The sequence below is a fragment of the Rhinatrema bivittatum genome, chromosome 16, assembly GCF_901001135.1.
Source record: "Rhinatrema bivittatum chromosome 16, aRhiBiv1.1, whole genome shotgun sequence".
NCBI lineage: Eukaryota > Metazoa > Chordata > Amphibia > Gymnophiona > Rhinatrematidae > Rhinatrema > Rhinatrema bivittatum.
Genome location: NC_042630.1, coordinates 28,810,463 through 28,835,301, shown reverse-complemented (window position 1 = coordinate 28,835,301; position 24,839 = coordinate 28,810,463). Strand labels below are relative to the sequence as shown.

The 24,839-nt window shown below is 47.6% G+C and overlaps 1 protein-coding gene across 5 annotated transcripts in view; it reads left to right on the top strand.

The window, feature by feature from the left end:
• Positions 1–207: 207 nt before the first annotated feature.
• GON4L (gon-4 like) overlaps positions 208–24,839 on the top strand; it is a 113,825-nt gene continuing 89,193 nt past the window's right edge. For 4 of the 5 annotated variants that reach the window (XM_029581253.1, XM_029581252.1, XM_029581251.1 and 1 more), the window contains exons 1-5: positions 208–393; positions 1,574–2,041; positions 20,082–20,279; positions 20,454–20,653; positions 22,578–22,652. In XM_029581253.1, the coding sequence (XP_029437113.1) occupies positions 1,597–2,041; positions 20,082–20,279; positions 20,454–20,653; positions 22,578–22,652 (918 nt within the window). In that variant the 5' untranslated portion in view covers positions 208–393; positions 1,574–1,596. Of the gene's footprint in view, positions 394–661; positions 913–1,573; positions 2,042–20,081; positions 20,280–20,453; positions 20,654–22,577; positions 22,653–24,839 lie in introns of those variants that run through there. The other variant, XM_029581250.1, reaches the window with a different exon arrangement.

The window sequence follows — 24,839 nt, the reverse complement described above, 5'->3', positions numbered from 1 at the left end:
GGCTGGTTGTGTGGTCTTTCTGGGATTTGTCCCAGCATCAGCCGGCACAAGGCAGAGGCTGGACCTGGGCAAGAGGCTCAGCTGCTCCCCGCCTTCTGCTCTTGCCTTTTGCCCCAGCTTCACAACCCTCCCCGGAACCTTTGTGCGCGAGGTCGCTGTTTCCCGCTGGAGCCTCTCGCCCCGGGAACCGGAAGTGACGCAGCTGGATTCGCGCGCCCGCTCGCTTTCTCTGTGAGACCCTGGACCGACCCAGACCCAAGTGCCGTTGTGACTCCTCCCCACTCCCTGTCCCTTCGCGCCCGGTCCCCATTCCCTGGAGTTTGAGCTATAGAATCGATTTGTAAGGTGGAAAATCCGCGCGCGGCGTCTCCTTAGGAACCGGCGGGAGCTACGGTGAGAGGGAAACGGTCCGGTAATACCGCTCCGGGGACTGCATTTGGGGTGAAGGGGGTGCCGGATCTGTACACTGCTGGGGGACTCTGTATGGGAGGGGGCTGGGATCTGTGCATCCTTCGGAGATTGTATATGGGGAGGGTGCTTTTCTCTGTATACCGCTCCGGGGGCTGTATATGGGGGAGGGGGGCCAAGCTCTGTTTACCGCTCTGGGAACTGTATATGTGGGAGGGGGCCGGGCGCTGTATACTGCTCTGGGAACTGTATATGGAGGAGGGGGCCGGGCTCTGTATACCAGTGGGAGACCGTATATTGGGGTGGAACATGTGGGGTTAGTGTCTCAGGCAGGATGTCTGGATTACTCTGTATAGGTGGCTGTGCCTCTGTCCAGCTGTCATCTTTTATAGCGTTGCATGCATCACTTCGTTTGGCCATTAAACAGAGATATAAGGGCCAGCAGGCTGTAGGGAAACTTTTTACCAGCTGGCATTGTTGAACACACACACACGATGTAGAGAGGTAAGAAAAGTGACAATGATTTTTTTTTCAATTTAAACTTTATTAGTGACTGATACAGAAAACACTTTCTACAAAAAAATATCATAATTGTCAATGTAAACCGATGTGATATCTCAGATCAAATATCGGTATATAAAAAAACAATAAATAAATAAAAATAAATGCATTGGGATAGATTTTAATAAAGTACGCCCGCGCATACTTTTGTTCGCTCACCAGGCGCGAACAAGAGTATGCTGGATTTTAATAGATACGCGTATGCAAAATCGGCAGCCTGTGCGCGCCGAGCCGCGCAGCCTGCCTCTGTTCCCTCCACCCCCCTGCACCTTCCCCTACCTAACCCACCCCCCAGCCCTATCTAAACCCCCCCACCTTTGTTTGAAGAGTTACGCCTGTGCTGGCTGCGCGATTCCCCGGCCGCAGATTCGGAGGCCTCGACCACGCCCCCGGGCCGGAACCACGCCCGCAGCCCCGCCCCCGGATGACGCGCCACGCTCCCGACATGCCCCCCTAGCAAAGCCCAGGGGCTTGCGCATGCCGCCGAGCATATCCCTTTGAAAATCTGCCCCATTGTGTGCATGACATATTTGAAACATACAAGAAAAGGATTATAAAGTTGTTTAACTGTGTTGTGACTGAGAGCGGATGCTTTTACTTTCAGAATGGAATCTCGCTTCCTTCGAGATGCTTCCCTGCAAGAAGAGAAAGCCTGCGGAGCCACCCAGTCCCCAGCCGAGAGTGAAGAGGAAGGAAGAAGCACCGACTTTCCACAGAGGAGAGCTTAAACCAGATACTGCAGCATTTGGCCTGGAAAGGAGCAGAATTCCCCAGCCGCTACCGCATGCTGAAGATGATCAGCTGAAGCCAACTGGATGGGGCAGCCAGCAGAAGACAGAAGACGGACATTTGCTGGCTCAAGACTCGGGGGACAGAGGGAGCTCTGTTTTGAAGCCCTGTACGAGCTTAAAACCTTGTAGCCAGCTGACTTCAAAATTAGCTGCCGAGTCCTCCCTGAGGAGTGAGAAAGGAATAACCAGAAGGTTTGCACCAGCTGTCAGTGAGAGTCATCAGCATGCAGAAGAACTGGAGCCAACTGCACGGTGTCCTGAAGAGGATAAAGGTGCAGAAGGTGAGCTGGGCTGCATGGATTTTTATCATTTAAGTTTAGTCACAAATCACATCTGGTGAAAAATCGATATCATTTGCTGAATGTAATCTGCTTTGAAGTGCTGCAAAGTGGAATCTAAAAAAACCCAAACTAAATGAAATAAATAAATAAAATAGCTTGCCAGCTTCGTCAGAAGAAAAACCTCAGGTTAAAGTTACACATTACTGTGTGCAAGCAGACAAGTGATGCGAGTGGAACTCTTACCCACTTACACAGGAAAGAGTAGCACAGATGATCATGTACATGGCATGCAGGATGAGGTGAAGGGCAAGAGAGGGAGGAAAGTGGTGCTGGATTAAGGCTGTATCTAGTGCCAAGCGTTTGGGCAGACAGTGGAAATCATTCTCTTTAAGCTGCAGAACTGTGTAGGTGGCAAATGAGTATTTATTTTATTTATTTAATTTTATACACCGTCGTTCAGACGTCCCATCACAAAGTGAAAAGGAAATACAATAAAATAATTACAAAATTAAAATTACATATAAAGGTGGTAGAAAAATACTCTTAATCAAATAGCAATATTAATAAAATACATAATGAATAAAAGAAAGGAGAAACAAAGTAGGCAGGTTGCATGGTCTGATCTCAGTCACGGTCATTATAGGCGTTGCCAAATAGCCATGATTTTAGATCTTTTTTTAATTTTGATCTCTGATTGCAGCCTTAGTTCTGTTGGTAACGAGTTCAACAGTTTGGGGGCAGCTAGCGAGATTGCGCTCTCTCTTACCTGGCTTAAATGGGCAGAGTTCACTGATGGAATAGTTAAAAGGCCCTTGTTGGCTGATCTTAAGCTTCTTTGTGGGGTGTGTAGACGAATGGCCGCATTTAACCAGTCTGTTTGTTCCCTGTAAATAATTTTGTGCAGAATACAAATTACCTTGTATTGCTTGCGATACTTGATGGGGGAGCCAGTGCAACGATATTAATGTTGGAGTTGTGTGATCGCATTTTCTGCTTCCTGTTAATACCCCGGCTGCAGCGTTTTGCAAACGTTGTAGTAGAGGTCGGATTGTGGATAAAGGAAGGCCGAGCAAGATTGAGTTGCAGTAGTCTGTACTAGAAAAAATGAATGATTATAAAACTCTTCTGAAATCGTTTTGTGTGTACTGGACAACTTGGGCTACTTAAACAGCTCTTGCCACTTGACTAGTAGTTGAGCAGCTTTTGATAATTTGTCATCCCCTACATGTGGCTTCCATCTTGGGACTAGTTACACCTTCAGGTATTGGGGGAATACCTTTGGGTGTGAGAGAGATGGGGTATGTATGTTTGCACTAAGGTTATACAGCTTATTTTGTGCTTGTAAAAGTGCACACCGGTAACAGGTGAGAGATGATAAAGCCCTGTTTTTGACAAGGCTGGGAAGGTTCACAAGTAGCAGTGCTGTGTCACCTGGGATGGTGGTAGGATATACCTTGCGCTCACTGCTGTCAGTTAATTGGTGGTGATATATGGCAGCGTGTTAGAGGAATCTTAAGTTTAAGTGAATGTCTGTCACCTCTGCTTTAAGCTAGCTTTGCATGCTCTAGTTTATTTGCCTTATGTGGAAAAATGTGTCAATAAGCCTGGGTGTTTTATGAAATGTTTCTGCTGCAGTGACTGCACACTGATATGGAGCTCTGATTGTACTCCAGCCATTACAGACCCAGTGGTTACATTTTTCTATTTCTTTATCTTAAGCTCTTATGAAGGCAGAACGAGCTAAACAGCTATCTTTAGATGATTTTAATATGATCTTTTTCTTTGGTCATTTTTCATTGCTTTGCACTGTTTTTAAAATTGTATTTTGTACTTTCTATCGTTTTTATTTATTTTAGATTTCATAACACATGGAATTTCCATCTCATCTGTTTTGTCTTTACATCAGGGCTGTCAAGAGTTTGCTTTTCTGCTTCCTGCGTCATGTAGATAAGAGAATTATTTTTAATGTTCACAGTTGCAGAATGAATGCTGAGTTACCTCTGCTGCCAAGCGGGAGGCTAATGGGTCGGAGTGGGATGGTGCTGCTGCTACCGAGGTGTCTCACTAGACAATTAGACCTGCATTTCAGATCTCTGCTGTGAACTTGATCGGCACATGTAAAGCAGGAACAAAAACACAGCCCTTACAGCTGCATTTCAGCATAATTGTTTTGAAATTCTCCATATAGAGTAGAGCCCTTCGAAAGAGAAAAATTTGCTTATTGAAAATAAGCTGTTTGATTTGTGAGTTGAGATCTGGTGTGTGCCTCACTAGTGCTGCAATAGAACCCATCAAAGGCTTTGTTTGCAAGGGTCAGAGAGTAGCCAGGAGTGACAGACACCCAGATACGACCACTTGAATATGTGGCACACATTCCTTTGTTTATTATTATTTTTTTTAAAGTTGTTTTACTCCATAGTTTAGCACTGCACTGGATTAACTTTAAGCACCGCTGGCTGTTGATTTCTGCTTTTTTGAAATCCAGAGGAGGAAAGATACATTAGTCATATCCCCTAACTCACCTGTGCTGTGGGGAGACTGTTTTACCTGCACTGTGCTTGATCATTGCAATAGTTTTCCTTGAAAAGAAAACATCATATCAGCAGGCCCCAACATTTTCTGGGAGACTCTACTAGCTGCCTTGTATTATCTTAAATTCACTTGCAAGCTCTCTTTTTTTTTTTTTTTTAATTGGCCATTTCCTAGCGTGTAGCAGATGGACTCAGGACTAATGGGATGGATCAGATTTCAATCTGACGTCAGCCCTAGTACATATACCCCTGCAGGAAGTGCAGCTCTTCAGTATCTTCCGTCTCCATAGCAGTTAGGGACTCTATGCACGCTTGCACAGCGTTAGAGTAATTCTACCAAAGAAACCCCAAAACAAGAAGAAAATCTTACCTCTACAGATGAGCCCCGCTCTCCTGCAGTGACACCCCTTGGGTCCCTCCCCCAGTTAAGAATTCCCGAGGTGATTTCCGCGATCCCTCGGAGGTAAGCCTCGGTCCAGCGGCCGACCCTCGGCGTGGACTTAGCCCCCGACAGCGGGTGAGGCTGAGAGGCAGCGGGTGCAACTTCGAGCGCGGCGGTGAAGGTATTTCCCTCTCCCCCCGCAGCCGGAGACCGCCCAGAACGAGACCGGGAAGCGCCGAGACAAGGGTAAGGTAGAAAATCTATTTAAAAGTCCTCTGGTCTCCAAAGCTCAAAGAGGCGCACAGGTCACCAGCTGGTGAGTGCCACCGGGTTGATCTGCCCTAGCAGGGCTAGACCCCGGTCAGATCCGAGGGTTCTCCCAGGTGGAGACCCTTCGAGGTGGTCGTCATATTGTCCGCGTGGTCGCCGTCACCATTTGACCTGTTCGTCGTCCCGATCCGTGCGCACAACGTCATGCGCCCAAGTAGCGTGCGCACAAGCGACGGGCATAGCCACATGCTTACTGGGCCGGGCGCATAACTTCGGTCTGTGCGCACAACAGCGTGCAAATCTCTCTGAGCGCGTACCAAACCTATGCACACAACTTCGACACACCGGAGCGCATAACTAAGCCATCCGGGCCCTGTATTTATGCTCACAAGCCATGGCACCACCGGAGAAGAAGCTCAAGGCTCGGGACCTTTGCCCAGCATGCCACATTAGAGCTGCACAGCACGAGGAGGCCATGGCCCTGTGTATACAGTGTGAGGAGGCCCCTGGGGGATCCAGCCATGGTCCTCCCCAGCCCGGTACCGGGTTCCAGCTTCTCGAACAGTATGCCGGACCTAGCGTCCCCCAGCGGGAGCCTCCCTCAAATGGGGCTCCCCAGGGACACAGCGACCCTTTAATTTAGACCAGCATCTTTCTCCTGGGTGGAATTCTTCAAAGGCCTGCATACCTTCGTCCACATGCAGCCGGGGCCGCCGATAACACGGCCACAGCCTCCGCCAGAGGACCTCAACATCCCGGGACCCTCTATGCCCAGAGAAGTGATCCCACCGTCCAGAAGCTCCACCTTCGGGGACACGGACAACTCAGATGAGGATTCAGAACCCCTGGAGGAAGGGGAACTCCCCCCAGGGACCGAATCCCACCGAACCATGAGGCGCTTCTTCACCAAGGACGAGCTTCCAGACCTGGTCACAGGTCACTATCCCGGGCACAAGTGCCTCGGGGGAACCTAAGACGAATCCCTTGCTAGAGAGACTCTGTCAGACCTCCTGTCATTTCCCATTGTTACAAGCCATCCAGCAGCTAATTGACCTGGAATGGGAAACCCCGGAGACTACATTCAAAGGGGGGCGTGCCCTGGCAGCCATGTACCCTCTGGATCCAGCTGCCAAAGATCTCCTGGCATGTCCGAAAGTGGATGCCATGGTCTGCGTGGTCTCAAAGCGCACTACTATCCCAGTTGAGGGAGGAGCAGCAGCACTCAAGGACACTCAAGACAGACGTCTGGAATCTTTTGACGTCTCCACTGTCTCTACAGATCGCGGCCTGCTGTGGTGACACGCGCCTGCTTATCACAGACCAGGAACAACACTCCCGGGGAAGCCCTGGAACCAGCAGTATCATTCCTCACAGATGCTGCTTCTGATCTGGTGCGCACCGCAGCTAGAGGCGTGTCATCAGCCGTGGCGGCCAGAAGACAACTCTGGCTCCAAAGCTGGTCGGCCGACGCATCGTCCAAAACGAGACTCACAAGGATGCCCTTCAAGGGAACCCTTCTGTTCGGAAGCGAACTAGAGAAGCCAGCCAACAAATGGGGCGAATCCCCACTGCTGCGGCTACCGGAAGACAGGAATAAGAGAAACCAGCGACCCTTCCCCTGAACTTCCAGGGGCAGAGGATCACAGCGCTTCAACCCATACAGAAGCACATATCAAGCGGCTCGTCCCGCAGGCAGGAGTCAGTCCTTTCGGAACAAGCACAACAAAAGGGGAGCCGGCTCGGGCTCAGGCCCCAGCTGCACCCCACAATGAAAATCAGCCGACTCGTCCAAAGGAAGAAGCCATCGTGGGCATACTTGTCCTAATCTACCAAGATGGGTTGAGATAACTTCGGACAAGTGAGTCCTAGCCATCATTTGAGAGGGATATTACCTGGATTTTCCACCACCTCCCTCTGGACAAGTTTGTGGGAATCCCCCTGCCACGACCCTTCCAAGAGGATGGCAGTGGAAGCTACACTGACCATATTACTAGTCTTGGAGGCTATAACACCGGTGCCCACACAACAAATAAATACTGGACATTATTCCATTTATTTTATCGTTCCCAAGAAGGAAGGAATGTTCCGGCTCATCCTGGACCCTCAAGTCGGTCAACTGCCACCTGAAGATTCCTCGCTTCCACATGGAAACCCTGCACTCGGTAATAAGGGCGATACAACCGGGAGAGTTCCTTACATCCCTGGACCTGTCGGAATCTTACCTACACATTCTGGTCCATAAAAAGCAATCAGCGTTTTCTATGCTTCACGATCCTGGATCACCACTACCAGTTCCGGGCGCTACCATTCGGGTTAGCCACAGCTCCCTGGACGTTCACCAAAATCATGGTGGTAGTGGCAGAGCAACACTGAGGAAGGAAGAGTCCTCGTACACACCCTTATCTGGACAATTGGCTGATCAGGGCGAATCCTCAGAGGAAAAGTCACCAGGCGACCAACAGCATCAAACTCTACTGTAGAGCCTCGGGTGGGTGGTCAACACAAACAAGAGCTGTCTGCAGCCCTCCCAATCTCTAGAATACCTGGGAGTTCGGTTCGACACCAAACAAGACAAGGCAATGGAACAAAGAAGAGTCGGGATGGAATAATCAATCGCCTAGAAGCCCAGGCAGTCAGGACTAGCCTGCCTATGGTTCGGTCACTGTTGTGTCCGTTGCTGTCCGACGTCTCTGCTCCGCCCACTTACCTCGTTGGCGACTCCCTCCGGGGTTGATGGAAGGCTAGCTGCTGCGGCATCTCCAGGCCGTCCTCCTCCCGGTGTTCCCGGACTGGCTCGACGCTGCAAGCCGTCATGTTGACCAGATGCCTAGGGCGTGTGTGCCCCTACAGTGATAGGGGTATACTACCGTCCACCTGGTCAAGATGGTGAGATGGACAGTGAAATGCTAAGAGAAATTAGGGAAGCTAACCAAATTGGTAGTGCAGTAATAATGGGAGACTTCAATTACCCCAATATAGACTGGGTAAATGTATCATCGGGTCACGCTTAGAGAGATAACGTTCCTGGATGGAATAAATGATAGCTTTATGGAGCAATTGGTTCAGGAAACCGACGAGAGAGGGAGCAATTTTAGATCTAATTCTCAGTGGAGCACAGGACTGGTGAGGAGAGGGTAACGGTGGTGGGGCCACTTGGCAATAGTGATCATAATATGATCAAATTTGATTTAATGACTGGAAAAAGGAACAGTGTGCAAATCCAAGGCTCTCGTGCTAAACTTTCAAAAGGGGAAACTTGATAAAATGAGAAAAATTGTTAGAAAAAAACTGAAAGGAGCAGCTACAAAAGTAAAAAATGTCCAAGAGGCGTGGTCATTGTTAAAAAATACCATTCTAGAAGCACAGTCCAGATGTATTCCACACATTAAGAAAGGTGGAAAGAAGGCAAAAACGATTACCGCATGGTTAAAAGGGGAGGTGAAAGAAGCTATTTTAGCCAAAAGATCTTCATTCAAAAATTGGAAGAAGGATCCAACAGAAGAAAATAGGATAATGCATAAACATTGGCAAGTTAAATGTAAGACATTGATAAGACAGGCTAAGAGAGAATTTGAAAAAAGTTGTGGCTGTAGAGGCAAAAAACTCACAGTAAAAAACTTTTTTAAATATATCCGAAGCAGAAAGCCTGTGAGGGAGTCAGTTGGACCGTTAGATGATCGAGGGGTTAAAGGGGCACTTAGAGAAGATAAGGCCATCGCGGAAAGATTAAATGATTCTTTGCTTCGGTGTTTACTGAAGAGGATGTTGGGGAGGTACCCGTAATGGAGAAGGTTTTCATGGGTAATGATTCAGATGGACTGAATCAAATCACGGTGAACCTAGAAGATGTGGTAGGCCTGATGACAAACTGAAGAGTAGTAAATCACCTGGACGGATGGTATACACCCCAGAGTTCTGAAGGAACTAAAAAATGAAATTTCAGACCTATTAGTAAAATTTGTAACTTATCATTAAAATCATCCATTGTACCTGAAGACTGGAGGATAGCAAATGTAACCCCAATATTTAAAAAGGGCTCCAGGGGCGATCCGGGAAACTACAGACCGGTTAGCCTGACTTCAGTGCCAGGAAAAATAGTGGAAAGTGTTATAAACCTCAAATCACAGAACATATAGAAAGACATGGTTATAATGGAACAAAGTCAGCATGGCTTTACCCAGGGCAAGTCTTGCCTCACAAATCTGCTTCACTTTTTGAAGGAGTTAATAAACATGTGGATAAAGGTGAACCGGTAGATATAGTATACTTGGATTTTCAGAAGGCGTTTGACAAAGTTCCTCATGAGAGGCTTCTAGGAAAAGTAAAAAAGTCATGGGATAGGTGGCGATGTCCTTTCGTGGATTGCAAACTGGCTAACAAGACAGGAACCAGAGAGTAGGATTAAATGGGCAATTTTCTCAGTGGAAGGGAGTGGACAGTGGAGTACCTCAGGGTTCTGTGTTGGGACCCTTACTGTTCAATATATTTATAAATGATCTGGAAAGAAATACGACGAGGTGAGATAATCAAATTTGCAGATGACACAAAATTGTGCAGAGTAAGTTAAATCACAAGCAGATTGTGATAAATTGCAGGAAGACCTTGTGAGACTGGAAAATTGGGCATCCAAATGGCAGATGAAATTTAATGTGGATAGTGCAAGGTGATGCATATAGGGAAAAATAACCCATGCTATAATTACACGATGTTGGGTTCCATATTAGGGTGCTACAACCCAAGAAAGAGATCTAGGTGTCATAGTGGATAACACATTGAAATCGTCGGTTCAGTGTGCTGCGGCAGTCAAAAAAGCAAACAGAATGTTGGGAATATTAGAAAAGGAATGATGAATAAAACGGAAAATGTCATAATGCCTCTGTATCACTCCATGGTGAGACCGCACCTTGAATACTGTGTACAATTCTGGTCGCCGCATCTCAAAAAAGATATAATTGCGATGGAGAAGGTACAGAGAAGGGCTACCAAAATGATAAGGGGAATGGAACAACTCCCCTATGAGGAAAGACTAAAGAGGTTAGGACTTTTCAGCTTGGAGAAGAGACGACTGAGGGGGGATATGATAGAGGTGTTTAAAATCATGAGAGGTCTAGAACGGGTAGATGTGAATCGGTTATTTACTCTTTCGGATAGTAGAAGGACTAGGGGACACTCCATGAAGTTAGCATGGGGGCACATTTAAAACTAATCGGAGAAAGTTCTTTTTTACTCAACGCACAATTAAACTCTGGAATTTGTTGCCAGAGAATGTGGTTCGTGCAGTTAGTATAGCTGTGTTTAAAAAAGGATTGGATAAGTTCTTGGAGGAGAAGTCCATTACCTGCTATTAAGTTCACTTAGAGAATAGCCACTGCCATTAGCAATGGTTACATGGAATAGACTTAGTTTTTGGGTACTTGCCAGGTTCTTATGGCCTGGATTGGCCACTGTTGGAAACAGGATGCTGGGCTTGATGGACCCTTGGTCTGACCCAGTATGGCATTTTCTTATGTTCTTATATACCGGTGTTGGTGCGAACCTCAGGGGCATCCCCCTGAGATGACGTCATCAGCTCCAGATATTTAAGGTCTCAGTTTTCGCTAACTAGACGAGTTAGCAAGGGTTCGCTTCCTCCAGGTCGCTGCGGATGAGATTCGCTCTCCACAAACCTAGCTACTCTGCCTCCTCGGACTTCACCAGAGGTACCCGCTCCTCGGGGGCCTCGCTCTCTCTTTTTCTTTTCAGGTCGCAGTCCGGAACTGGTACTCGCTCCTCGAGGGCCCTCGTCCCGGACCAGCTCCTGAATACCACTTCTGCTAAGAAGTCATTGCTGCTTACAACATTAGTGAGTTTCCATCAATCTCTCAGAGCCTTTCCTGGGACCAGGTACTCGCTCCTCGAGGGCCTACTGCATTCCAACTTCTGGGCTGTCTCAAGAGACTATGGTGTGAGTGTTATCACCAAGGACTTGTTCCAGAACTCTGCATGTCTTGCCTACTCACTTTCTTAGTTACTCTACAGCTCAGCCACCTTGAGATCGCTGTTCCAATACCTGAGGGACTACAGCCCAGCCGGGCGCTTCCAGCTCACTACTGTCACTTCTATAGTCTAATAAAAGAACTAGTGTGTGTCTGTCTCCTACACTAAGCCTGACCAGTGGTCCCTCTCGGGAGCTCCCCTGAGGGCGTGGTCACCTGCCACTGGTCCAAGGATCCACCCACAACTATTCTAAATAATAACAGATTGCTATCTCTCAGCTTTAACAACAGAGCTCTAATAACAGATTGTTAATTCCCAGCTTTAACAACCGTCACAGACTCTGAGACAAATCAGTCAGTCATGTCTGACAACGCCACAACAGTGGCCTAATTCAACCGTCAGGGAGGAACCAGAAGCCAACAGGTGTCTCTGGAAATAGACCCTCTAATGTCATGGGTGGAAGTGAACCTTCAAGAGATCTCGGCCGTTCACATCGCTGGGAAAGACAACGTCACTGCGGATTACCTCAGCAGAGAAAGTCTAGACCCATGAGAATGGAGACTGTCGACCACAGCATTCCAAATGATACTTGAAAGGTTTTAATGATCCAAAGACAACAACAAACCTGTTCCGTAGGAAAAAAATCAGCAGAACCAGGGGTCACGATTTGAAGCTCCAGGGAGGAAGATTCAGAACCAATGTCAGGAAGTATTTCTTCACGGAGAGGGTGGTGGACGCCTGGAATGCCCTTCCGGAGGATGTGGTGAAGACCAGAACTGTGAAGGACTTCAAAGGGGCGTGGGATAAACACTGTGGATCCATAAAGTCAAGAGGCCGCCAATGAAGAGTGGGTGACTCACCAGAATGACAGCTACTGCCTGGAGACAATACCCTTATTCAATAAACATACACATGCTTACTGTGACTCCAACATCGCTCTAAGCTTCAACAGCAAGAGGAAATGTGGAAAAATGGATTTACACTCACAAAGAGGGGAATAGCTGGCTTGTTACGGCGGTTACTACCCCAAACCAAATAAACCTGATACTTCACCTTCAATGCATATACAGCATAGTTCTCTGCTTCAACGACAGGGGAGAAGAAAAAAGGGTTCGCACTCACAAAGCGGGGAGTAGCTGGCTTGTTACGGCGGTTACTACCCCAACCAAATGTGTCTGATACTTCACTTTCGATGCATATCCAGCATGGCTCTCTGCTTCAACGGCATGGGAGAAGATGGATACATCACGCATTTCCAGCATAGCTCCCTGCTTCAACAGCAGGGGAGAAGAAAAACAACCAATAAGGACTGTATAACATAGTCTGGGTAAAACAAATAAGCATGGGTGTAGCTTGCTATTGCGGCGGTTACTACCCCTACTACCCCTAACTAATCAAGCTAGATATTTCAATGGTGGGGGAGGAAGGTAAATAGAACCAAGAGCTAAGAGAAACAGATAAGTATGAGAGAAAAAAATGTGTGAAGCTTGCTGGGCAGACTGGATGGGCCGTTTGGTCTTCTTCTGCCGTCATTTCTATGTTTCTATGTTTCTATGAGCCGTTGGAGAACACCAACCATGGTCCTCCTGGCAAACCGGGCCAACGCCCAAGTGCCCAGCTTCTTCAGGCGCAGAAGGGAACCTCAGTCCCAGGGAATCTACGCCCTGGTACATACCTGGCCACAGGAAACTCTATTATACGCCTTCCCACGTGTGGGCGCAGTCATCCACAAGATAGCACACCACAAGGGACCAGTGCTTCTAGTGGCCCCGGACTGGCCAAGAAGGCTGTGGTACGCAGACATGTGAAGGCTGCTGACAGGGAGCCGTCTTCCGCTACCGCCACACAGGGATCTGCTCAACAAGGGCCGATCCTCCACGAGGATCCAGCTCGATTCTCTCTTACGATCTGGCCATTGAGAGGACTTGCCTGAGGAAGAGTGGGTACTCGGGGGCAGTAATTGACACCCTGCTCTGAGCACGCAAGTTTTCCACATCCTTAACATACACAAGGATTTGGAGAGTATTCAAAGCCTGGTGTGAGGACCGCGACATCATCCCACGCTCAGTCAAAATTCCCGCGATTTTGGAATTCCTGTAGAATGGCCTACAGAAGGGATTGTCTCTCAACTCCATCAAGGTACAGGTGGCTGCATTGTCTTGCTACGGAACCAAGAGTGAGGACGGCAGTCTAGCCTCTCACCCGATTGTCTCCCGCTTCCTGAAAGGAGTCAAGCAGATCCGACCACCCCTAAAGTGGCTGGTGCCTCTGTGGAATCTCAACCTGGTCCTAGATTTCTTAGCAGGAGCCTCCTTCAGACCTCTTTGCAGCCTGTCTCTCCGACTATTAACATTGAAAACAGCCTTCCTGGTGGCAGTCTGTTCGGCCCGTCGTATCTCCGAGCTACAAGCACTGTCCTGCCGGGAGCCGTTCCTCAGACTCACTCTGGGAAACATCCAGTTATGCAGGTTCCCGTCCTACCTTCCCAAAGTAGTTTCTCACTTCCATCTCAACCAAACCATCTAGCTTCCATCACTGGATGAGCATAAGAATTCGGAAGAATCTCGCTGCCTGCGCCACCTCAACATCCGCAGACTCCTAGTCCGATACCTGGAAAGGTCGGAATCCGTACGAAAGACGGACCATCTATTCGTTCTTCGCAGCGGGAAGAAAGAAGGAGAAGTGGCCTCGCAGGCAACCATAGCCTGCTGGATCAAAGAAGCCATCAAGGCGGCCTACGTAGAAGCAGGCAAGCCACCGCCTTTACAAGTCAAGGCCCATTCTACTGGAGCCCAGGCAGTGTCCTGGGCGGAACCAAGATGCTGTCACCCGCCGAGATCTGTCGGGCGGCGACATGGTCCTCCATCCACACCTTCTCCAGGTTCTACCGCCTGGATGTTCAAGCTCAAGAGGACACAGCATTTGCAAGGGCAGTACTAAGTGGGTCACGGGCAGTCTCCCACCTGGTTTGGGAGTAGCTTTTATACATCCCATTGGTCCTGAGTCCATCTGCTACACACTAGGAAATGGAGAAATTACTTAATTTCTCCATTTCGTTTTCCTTAGTGTAGACAGATGGACTCAGCATCCCACCCACGGCTGCCGTCATTCATGGAATTCTCGGGCAACATCCCCGAGAGCGAGTTATTCACGGGTAAGCCATGCTTTCCTCCAATTAGGACACCCACTCTACCGGTTTCTAAGTTTCTCGGCCGAGGGCACTGGCGGTCTCCAGCTATAACCAATTTAAGTTAATCAAGTTAACCAAGTTATAAAGTTAATCAGGTTATCCAAGTTATTCAAGTTAGTCAGTCATGCATATATCCACAATTGCTTTTCGAGGAGAATACTGAAGAGCTGGTCCTGAGTCCATCTGTCTATACTAAGGAAAACAAAATTATCAGGTAAGTAATTTCTCCATTATAAAGAATGTGATAAATGGTGTTACATGTGCATAGTGTGTGTGCAGGATACCATTTATAACTCTCAGAGCAGTATGGAGCTGTCAGTGAGTGATACTTCTTGCTTTGAGCATGGGAAAAGCAAGTTATAATTTCAATAAATAAAAAAATACTTTTGACATTTTGCTAGCTTGATGTTCTTCAGGAAAGCAAGATAACTGTTCATGCATTGAAAAACAAATCTAACATCTTAAAATATGTTGTCATATACAGAGATGGGTGTTTCATTAAATCCTACTGACTTCTTGGTATTTAGGGAGTGGGATACTTCTGACACCGGCTTGAAGGTTAGCAGAGCCATGGACAAGTTATATTCTTTGCCAGAGGATACACTTGAGCTTCTGAAGGTGCCAAAGGTGGATGCCTTGGTTTCAGCTGTTTCTAAGAAGACAGCCATTCTGGTGGCTGATTCTACAGCGCTGAAAGACCTTTTAGGATAGAAAGCTGGAAGATCACCTCAAGAAGATATTTGAGGTCTTGGTTCTTGGCAGTCCTGAAACCAGTCCTTTTGTAGGCGGAGGTCGGGTAGAGATGCCTCTGATCCAAGTCTGCCCAATGAAGTGAGGCCGGTCCATTCCTCAATTCCTCTTATAGGGGGTCGGTTGGCTCTTTTTTTTTTTATATGAGGAATGGACCAAAATCATGTCAGACCAGTGTTTCTTAAGCGTGATAAGGCAAAGTTACGCTTTAGAATTTGCTCGGCCCCTGCGAGATTTGTTCATCGTCTCCCCATGCACTTATGAAGAAAAGAAGATCGTAGTGCAAGAAACCGTCAGTTGTCTTCGTACGCTGGGAGCTATTGTCCAGGTCTCTCTGGAAGAACGGAGGGCAGGCCGCTATTCCATTTATTTCGTCGTTCCCAAAAAGGAGGGCACCTTTCGTGCCATCTTGGATTTGAAAAGGGTGAACGTAGCTCTCAAGGTTCCTCGGTTTCGGATGGAAACCCTGCGTTCATTGATTGTGGCAGTGCGCAAGGAGGAATTCCTGGCATCTCTGGATTTGACTGAAGCATACTTGCACATCGATATCAAGCCCAATCATCAAAAATATCTAAGCTTTATAGTCATGGGTCAGCATTTTCAGTTTTGTGCTCTGTCCTTCGGTCTAGCAACGGCGCCTGGTTATGGTCATGGTGGCGGCAGGCCTCTGGAGGGAGGGTGTATTGGTTCACCCATATCTGGATGACTGGCTGATTCGAGCAAAGTCGTAGGTTCTTTGCCGGGAGGCAGTGGACTTGGTCCTTTGGCGCCTGAGATCATTAGGGTGGCTAGTCAATCTCTCCAAGTGCCATCTTTCACCTTCTCAGGTTTTAGAATTTCTGGGGGCGCATTTTTATACCAAGGTTTTTTTCACCGAGGAGCAGATTTCCAAGATGCAAGCCCAGATTCACAGTTTGTTGGAGAAGCAGGTGCCCAAGGTCTGGGATTACTTGTAGGTTCTCGGTTCCATGGCTTCCACCTTGGAGTTGGTCCCGTGAGCCTTTGCTCATATGCGGCCTCTACAGTCGGCTTTGCTGGGACCTGGTGTGAGAACAGTTTCAGTTACCACTTCTTCTTCTGGGGTGGGCAAGGTCCAGTCTCTCATGGTGGCTTGGTCCGGTCAAGCGGAGGAGAGGTGTAGACTTAGAAGTTCCGGTCTGGATGGTCGTTACCAGTGATGCCAGTCTCTCTGGCTGGGGGGCAGTATGTCAGAACCAGTCCATTCAGGGTCAGTGGTTGATGGAGGAAGCATTGTGGTCCATCAATTTCTTGGAAACAAGGGCAGTGTGCTTGGCACTGTGCGTCTTTCTGCCCCTGCTGAGGGGGAAACCTGTGAGAGTCTTGGACAATGTAACGACAGTGGCTTACATCAACCGACAGAGTTGATGTAAGCCACTCTGTCAGGCACTAAGAGTCAGGCGATAGCTCAGGAAGCCCAGGAGTTAATCCACTGGGCAGAGCAATATCTGGCGCAGTTAGTGGTATGGACAATGTGCAAGCGGATTTCCTCAGCCAGCAACAGCTGGATCCCGGGGAGTGGGAGCTGTCAGAGGAAGCGATGCGCCCCATCAGTCGCAGATGGGGCAGGCTGCATATGGATCTAATGGCTACTTTTCGCAATGCCAAAGCCCCTCGGTTCTTCAGTCAACGAAGGGAGTGAGGAGCAGAAGGGGTAGATGCATTGGTTCTGCTTTGGCTAAGCGACGTCCTTCTGTATGTATTTCCACCATGGCCGCTAGTGGGAAAAATCTTACGGCACATAGAGATCCATCCAGGTGATGTGATTCTGGTAACGCTGGAGTGGCCGAGATGTCCTTTGCTTGTGGACTTGGTCAGTTTGGTGGTGGACAGTCCATTGAGGCTAGCTCATCTGCCAAATCTACTGCGCCAAGGTCCCATGTTTTCAGATTAGGCAGATTGCTTTTGTCTAACGGCTTGGATTTTGAGAGGCAGCGCGCTTGAGGAATAAGGGTTATCTGGAAGCGGTCATTACTACCCTTTTGCAGTCTAGGACGTCTTCCACCTCCCTGGTGTATGTGAGGATATGGAGAGCTTTTGAGGCTTGGTGTGCGGAGCAGAGAATGGTTCCCATCAGGGCCTCCGTGGCATATATTCTAGCCTTTTTACAAGATGGTTTAGTGAAGGGGTTATCCTTCAACTCCCTCAGGGTTCACGTGGCGGCTTTGGGCTGTTTTCGAGGCAAGGTTCGAGGGGTGGCCCTAGCTGCGCATCCAGATGTGGTGTGTTTTCTCCAGGGGGCAAAGCATTTATGGCCTCTGGTTCAGAAGCTTTATCCATCCTGGAGCCTTAACGTAGTACTTAAGGGCATGTGTGTGGCGCTGTTTGAACCGCTGAAGAGAGCCACTTTGAAAGATCTTACTTTGAAGGTGGTTTTTCTGGTGGTGATTTGTTTGGCTTGCTGAATCTCGGAGCTTCAGGCCTTGTCCTGTAGAGAGCTTTTTAGAGGATTTCGGATCCTGGGGTTTCCTTGAGGATAGTTCCTTCCTTTCTGCCGAAGGTGGTTTCCTCATGCCACTTAAATCAGTCAGTGGAGTTGCTGTCTTTTGCCAGTTTGGATCCTAAGAAGCCTCACTGGCAAGGATTTGCATCGCTTGGACATGAGGCCTTTGTTGTTGCAGTACCTTGAGGTTACTAACAGCTTCTGCTTGTCCGATCATCTTTTTGTGCTATGGAGTGGTGCGAAAAAGGGTCATAAAGCATCAAAAACCATTATTTTACAGTGGTTGAAAGAAGCTATTGGATCCACGTACATCTGTCAGGGTCGCTCTGGCCTGGAGAGGTTAAGGGCTCATTCTGCCTGTCCTTAGGCGACCTCTTGGGCCGAATGTTGTCAAGTTTTGCCGCAAGAAATTTGCAGGATGGCTACTTGGAAATCTTTGCACACGTTCGCCAGACATTATCGTTTGGATGTCCAAGACCCTGGAGCTATGGGTTTTGGTGAAGGTGTACTGCAAGTGGGACTCTTGTGGTCCCACCCTGTTTATGGAAGCTTTGGTACATCCCAGGAGTCTGGACTGATCTGGGTACGTACAGGGAAAGGAAAATTCATTCTTACCTGCTAATTTTCATTTCAGTCCAGAGTTCCTCCCTCGGGGGGATAAGGGAGAATTGGAGAGTCCGCACGATCTGTTAGTGTGGTTAATCTGAAGAGTGTCTCAGGTTTTGTTGGTCCTGCACAGGTTTAGTGTGGGTGAGGTTATCTATTAATGTTTTTTCCACTTCCCACTACTCGTTCGGGGGACTTTATTTCATTGTTGTATTGGTATTTGTTACTTTTTTGGCTTGGGTAAAAATCAATACTGAGGGACTGCAGGTGGGACATCGACTTATGTGGCAGTATCAGTGAAACTTTCTCTGTCTCCATCTGCTGGGAAGGAGGCAAAACCCAGGAGTCTGGACTGATCTGTGGTACTACAGGAATGAAAATTAGTAGGTAAGAACCAATTTTCCTATTTGTGCAATGTACTATCGCCTAGTCAGATGTATGAACAGCACTGTACATATCAGTGAAGCTTTGGTAACAGTATATTGTACAAATCCCATCTTTGTGTACCTTTCTTCACTCCAAATCACATCAAAGCTTCACTGTCAGTTTGTACATCTGACTGTGCCTGTAAAACTGCCCCACAAACCCTAGACCACCTCGAGATACTAGTGTTATGAATAGTTGACTAATATGAGAGCCTTATAAAGAATATCTCGCTCTCTTGTCCAAAACGTGGGCACTTCTCAGCTTGCAAGGGGAAAATATTGTGGGTGCTATTCATGTGACATTTATAGCAGAATGACGAATCTAGGTCTAAGCATTCAAGATCAGATTAAATCAGTATCCAAGCTTATTTGCTAAACTGAAATAGCTTTGACACTTAAAGCCCCTTCTCGATCCACTGGCTTTTGTACGGTCTTTCAGTCACTTATACTCACTAATCTGGATTACTGTAACTCTCTGTACTCTGGGCTACTGTATAATACGCTAAGAGCTCTTCAAATTACTCAAAATACAGCAGCCCAATTGTTAACTGGTACATGCATTTGGGAACCCGTCACTCCCTGTCTTCAAGTCCAGCCACCGGCTTCCAGCACTCTGGCGAATACAGTGTAAAGTAGCAGGCCTTATGCATGATCTTCTTAATTGTGTTGCATCGCCATGGATCAGCTCATGTGCACGTCATTGTACGCGTCAGTTCCTCCTCGCTATTCCTTCCCCAACAGTTGCATGGTTAACAGAAACCCGGGAAAGCTGTTTCCATATTTGGCCCCACTCTGAGGAATTCCTTACCATCCAATCTTTTCAACAAACAGGACACTAAAGCATCTAAAAAAAAAAAAACCAAAAAAAACCAAAACGCTTTAAGCCTTTTTAGTTAAGGATGTTTTTACCTTTCTGGTTAGATTTCCTTCTGCGCCTCCAGCTGTGTTAGCGACGTGCTCTTATTATTTAATGGTGCTGGGGCTAGGCCTTTTTCCGGTACATTCAGCCTTGTTAGTAGCATGCTGTGTACCGCGGCATTGTATATTCTGATCCTAAAGCGTCTATGCTGCAGATATATTGCCTGCAACACCAGTGTTTGTTTTTATTGCATCCCATCCCAAACTGTTTGGAGGGGGTCGGGTTATAAATATTTGAAAGAAATAAATAAAACAGTTGACTGCCTTGTTATGCATGATACTTAATGTTGTTTACCTGTTGGAGCTCGCCTGGAGCACACAGTTGAATTGGCAAGGTAGAAGTGTAATTAAATAAGTGTGCAGAGAAAGAGTTGATTTGAATTATAGTGGAGGCAGGAAGCTGTCAGGAGGGAGACGGTTGAAACATGTTGCTACGTAGCCGCGTAAGAGATAACACTATCCTTGCTGCTCTGAGCCTTGCAGAAATGCCTCTTGTATACCATGACCCTGATTTTTCTCTACCCCATGCAGCAGAGAAGCCTCCCAAAATGTTGCAAGGGAAAGGTGAACGCACCCTGAAGCAAGCGACCTGTGTCTTCGCCAGCCAGTCTCCAAAGCCGGCACCGCTGGCAGGTAGCGAGTTGAGGGACCTGAAAGAGAGCAAAGGCAGTGACAAATCCCTGCCAGATGACGAAGAAACAGATGACCCTGGACTTTTTATCACAGTGGGTAGGTATTTTGATAGTGTGGGGATGGGTTTTCAGGTCTGTCGACAATAGGTTGAAAAAAAAAAAAAAAAAGCAAGCGTGGGGACCCTTCCCCCCTACCTTTTTGTTATATAAAGTGAGGAAGCTCCGCCCGGGGCACTGCACTGCTTGATCCGTTGGCTCGTTACTTTGGCAGAGGAGCAAGAGTTGCCTGTTGGTGAGAAGAAACGTAGGACGAGGAAGTTTGCTGGCAAGCAGAAGCGAAACAGCAGCACAGGCGAGAGAGAGGCTTCCTTGATTGGTGACCTCGAGCTAGATGACGTGCTTGACCGAACTTTGGAAGATGGGGCGAAGCAGCACAAACTGACGGCAGTCAACGTGCGGAATATTCTGCACGTGAGTTTAACCGTCTGACGTGTCAGCGAGGGGGGGGGGGGCTCTGCGGCACATGCTCAGGGAGATAGTGCCAGGCCAGACTAATGGGCTCGTCTGTAGCACTGCATGATTCCAAATGTATTTATTTTTAACTTTTATATACCGACATTCCTGTATAAAATACAAATCACACCAGTTTACAATAAAACATAACTTCGCCTGTGAGCGTCACATAGAACAATCAACAAATTATACTAAAAAGCATACATTACCTTTGTCAGAAATGTAAAACAATTATAAAGAAGAAATTGTTAACAAATGGGAGGTTTGCATTTCTGCTCTTTGGGTAAGGCGGGCGGGCAGTTCTGCTGAAGTAGCACTTGGAGCTACAGCAAAGGACAGAACATCTGGGATAGTGTTTTTTTTTTTTATTTGCTTGCACAGTAAAATGGTAGTGAGCTATTGTAGCTTGTTTTCAAATGAATGAAAAGGTGTTAAAAAGTAGTTCTAGCTAGATTCTTTAGTATTTGAGTAAATGCAACCAGATAGTTTTAAGAAATAACTTTTTTCAACATTCATGGTTGTTTGGGGTAGACTGTGATTGTGTCTGCGCTCTGTGTACACACAGAAGGGAAAAGGAAAGCATCTGTGTCGTCATATGGATTAAAAAATATCCCTCTTCCCATTGAACATGCAGCTGTTCCAGGCAGACGCACTCACTAGTCACCAGTGTGTAAATGTCAGGGGACTGCAGTTTACCTCTCACCTACACTGCATGGCACTGACGGAGAATATAAACACCTCTAAGCAACCAGCATCTCTCAGATACAAGCAGCTGGATGTGATCTTCTGCTGCCCCCACCCCTGGATGTGGGCCTGGCTCTCCATCCAGTCGTCAAGCTGGCCATCACAGCTTATCTCCCACACATGGAAATCTGTGCTGTCGGCAAACAGTGTTTGCTTTTCCACATTTCTTATCTCTCTCCCCCCTGGTTATCAAAGCATTCTGAAGTTATATAGTGATGAATTTCAAGGAGTAGGATAGAAGTAAGGGTTTGTTTCTGGGGGTTCAGATTGAAATTCAGGTCTACCTGCAATACCTTCTTACTGCTTCTTGCCGAAAAGCTGCACATCAGTACGCTTCTGCGGCGGTAGGGAGGGAATGATTGGAATTGTTACAGGGTTACAGAGCCTTGCACCTGTAGGTCACCAGTTCAAATCCAGCTCAGATTGGCCTCCGTTCAGTGAGTTGGCCGGTCTTCATCCTGGTCCCAGTGAATAGGTGTCCACATCACAGTTTGGCCCTAATGGCTATAGTGATGGCGGATTGCCCAAGCGTTGAGACTGAATTAGCCTCTCTCACCTGTGGCAGTGGTCTCCCCTGAGGCACATTGGCAGGGACACTTGCACTGCTTGTGCTCTCCCTCTTCTGTGGTGGGGCTAGGTGTGTATGTATGTGAAGCTGGCACTATCGCTGTTTGTGCTCTGCCTGTTCTTTGGATAAATTGAAGACATCAGTTTCCAGAGATGTTCATGTGGCACCTTTCAAAAGTCTAAATTCACTTAAAATTAAAAGAAACAAAACAAATTCCCCCACTCTGAAAGGCCTAATAATGATCCTAGTGCAGTGAGTTTAAATTGAATCCCATTTCCCTGATTGATTGGAAACCAAGAACGTGGTTGGCATATAGATTAGGATAGCAGTTGGGCTGGAAGGCTCATTTGGAGCACCATGATGGATTCAGGGCAGGTAGCAATGCTTTGGAACCTGTCTGATAGACTTAGAAGGGAACAGTCATCCTGTCATGATTTCTGATGGCCACCCTAGAGACCTACTCCCTAGATGTGCTTGAGCTGCCTTTGTCTCCAAAGGGATGGTCTGGGGGTGGTTGTGTTGGGAGAGAGTCAGCACTTTTTAAGAGAGAGTTTTGTTTCCATCATACAGGAAGTGATCACCAATGAGCATGTGGTGGCCATGATGAAGGCAGCCATCAACGAAACAGAGAATATGCCTGTGTTTGTGAGTAACAGCTGGTTCCTCTCTAAATCATTACAAAGGATCTTGTGGGTTAACAATCAACCTTCTTTTTCCAGCATTTGAAAGCTGTCAGCTGGGAATAGGGGGAAAGATGAGAGAAACACAAGTAACCTTTGCTGGTGCTTTGCTCTTATTGTGCCCAGCAACCTTCAGTAAGGAATCTCTGCCTGTCGTATTATTTAATTTTAATATTTTGTTATGGAGAAGGGTATATACAAGAAATATGAAACCAGTACAGAGTAAGCATATGTCTACATGCTGTCCGCTAGTGCATGCTTAACAATATGTTTCCTTGCTGCTGATTTTGCATGAAGAGCCTTGGACTTAATTAAAATTTCCTAGCATGTAGCCAGATGGACTCAGGGCCAATGGTTTATGCTCCCCTGCCAGTACATGGAGATAGGTTTCAAAGCTGATGTCACTCTAGACACACCCCTGCAGTGACCTCAGCCCTTCAGTATTTCTCCGTCTCCAGCAGATGTAGACATGCTTTCCTTATGGGGATCGCTGTTCCTTTTGGAAGAAGAAATTCTACTTTTAAATTGGAAAAAAGATTGAACCCCGCTCTCCTGCGGTGATACCTTAAGGTTCCTCCCCCAGTTGAGAATTCCTGAGGTGATTTCCAAGATCCCTCAGAGCTGTGCCTTGGTGTGGTAACCAGTTCCCGGCGTGGACTTTACTGCTTAGGCAGCTGAAAGGCAGCGGGTGCAGGAAGCTGAGCGCGGTGGTGACAGCCAAAACCCTCTCCCCCAGCAGCCGGAGGCCATCTCTGTACTCAGCCGGTAAGTGCTGAGCCCAGGTAAGTTTAAAAAAAAAAAGAGAAGATTTATCAATCCAGAGAATATTGGAGGGATTTCTGGTAGGTTTCCTCCGGTTTCCGTGCTCTGTGCGCCGTACTGAAGTTGTTCCCACTCCCGAGGGGGTAAGGGGAAATGGGTCTCCAAGTGGGTTGAGCAACCCCTGGTGGGCTAGGCCCTGCTTTAGGCACACTATGTGGTCGGCCTCATTGGCGCCATCTTGCACATGTTTCTATGAGTGCGGTACAGCCCTACTTAGGACGTTGGTATACGCTATGTGCGTAACGTCAGTGCATACTTTCGCGCACAATGTTGTAAGCTCATAGAGGAAAAGCTGAGTGCAAGGACCACGCCTCCATCTAGCCACTCTAAATTTGTGCACATATAATTATTTAAGCACGAGCCGATAGGAACACACAATTACCACTGCCAATGGAGCTGGCAACCAAGAACCTAAGCGCCTTGCTCTCTGCGCTGCTTGTCGTATTAGGGTTTCACAGCCTGACCTGAATTCCAACCTGTGTCAGCACTGTGAGGAAGCTCAAGGAGAGTTGGCTTCCTCGGACTTTGCTAAGCCTGGCTCCTCCCATTCAGATAATGGGTTAGCCACAGCTTTAAATGGAAGTACCCCGGATCTGAGTACCCCCCAGGACTGGGTCATCCATGGGAGAGGGAAATTCTGCAGTACCTAACCTAGTACCTCCTGGGCTAGGCAGGGACCCGGCTGCCTTCTCTTGGATTTAATTTTTCCAAGGCCTTCGAGCCTTCGTACAGGCCCCTCTCTGGACGCAGCGTCAGCCGGTAAGCCCTCCTTCTCCCAGTCCTATCGGCAGACCTTGAGGCATGCCTCACCTCATCAAGGGTTTCCCTGGCAGGGACCCAGAAGCTATGGAGGAGGATACAAATTCCTTGGAAGATGGGGAAATTCCCCCTAGTTTAGAACCATATTGGACCATGTTACGGTTTTTTCTTAGAGACGAATTGCTGGCCCTGGTTTCCCAGACCCTGAAGATGCTTGGAGTTCCTGGGGTGGACTCTGACAGAACCAAAGAAGAACCCTATTCTGATTTTCCTAAGGAAAGCCTCTTGCTACTTTCCATATACTGGAAGCCAACCAGGAGTTGATTGACCTGGAATGGGATGCCCCAGAAGTAAGTTTTAAAGGGGGATGAGTGTTAGAAGCTCTATACCCACTGGATCCGGCAATGAGAGAGTGTTTGTGTTTCTCTAAATTGGATGGGCTGGTCTGGGCCATCTCTTAAGTGAGCAACTATCCCAGTGGAAGGAGGAGCGGCCTTAAAGGATGCACACGATAGAAGGATGGAGTCCATCCTTAAACAGGTCTTTGACGTTGTAGTAATGACCTTACAGA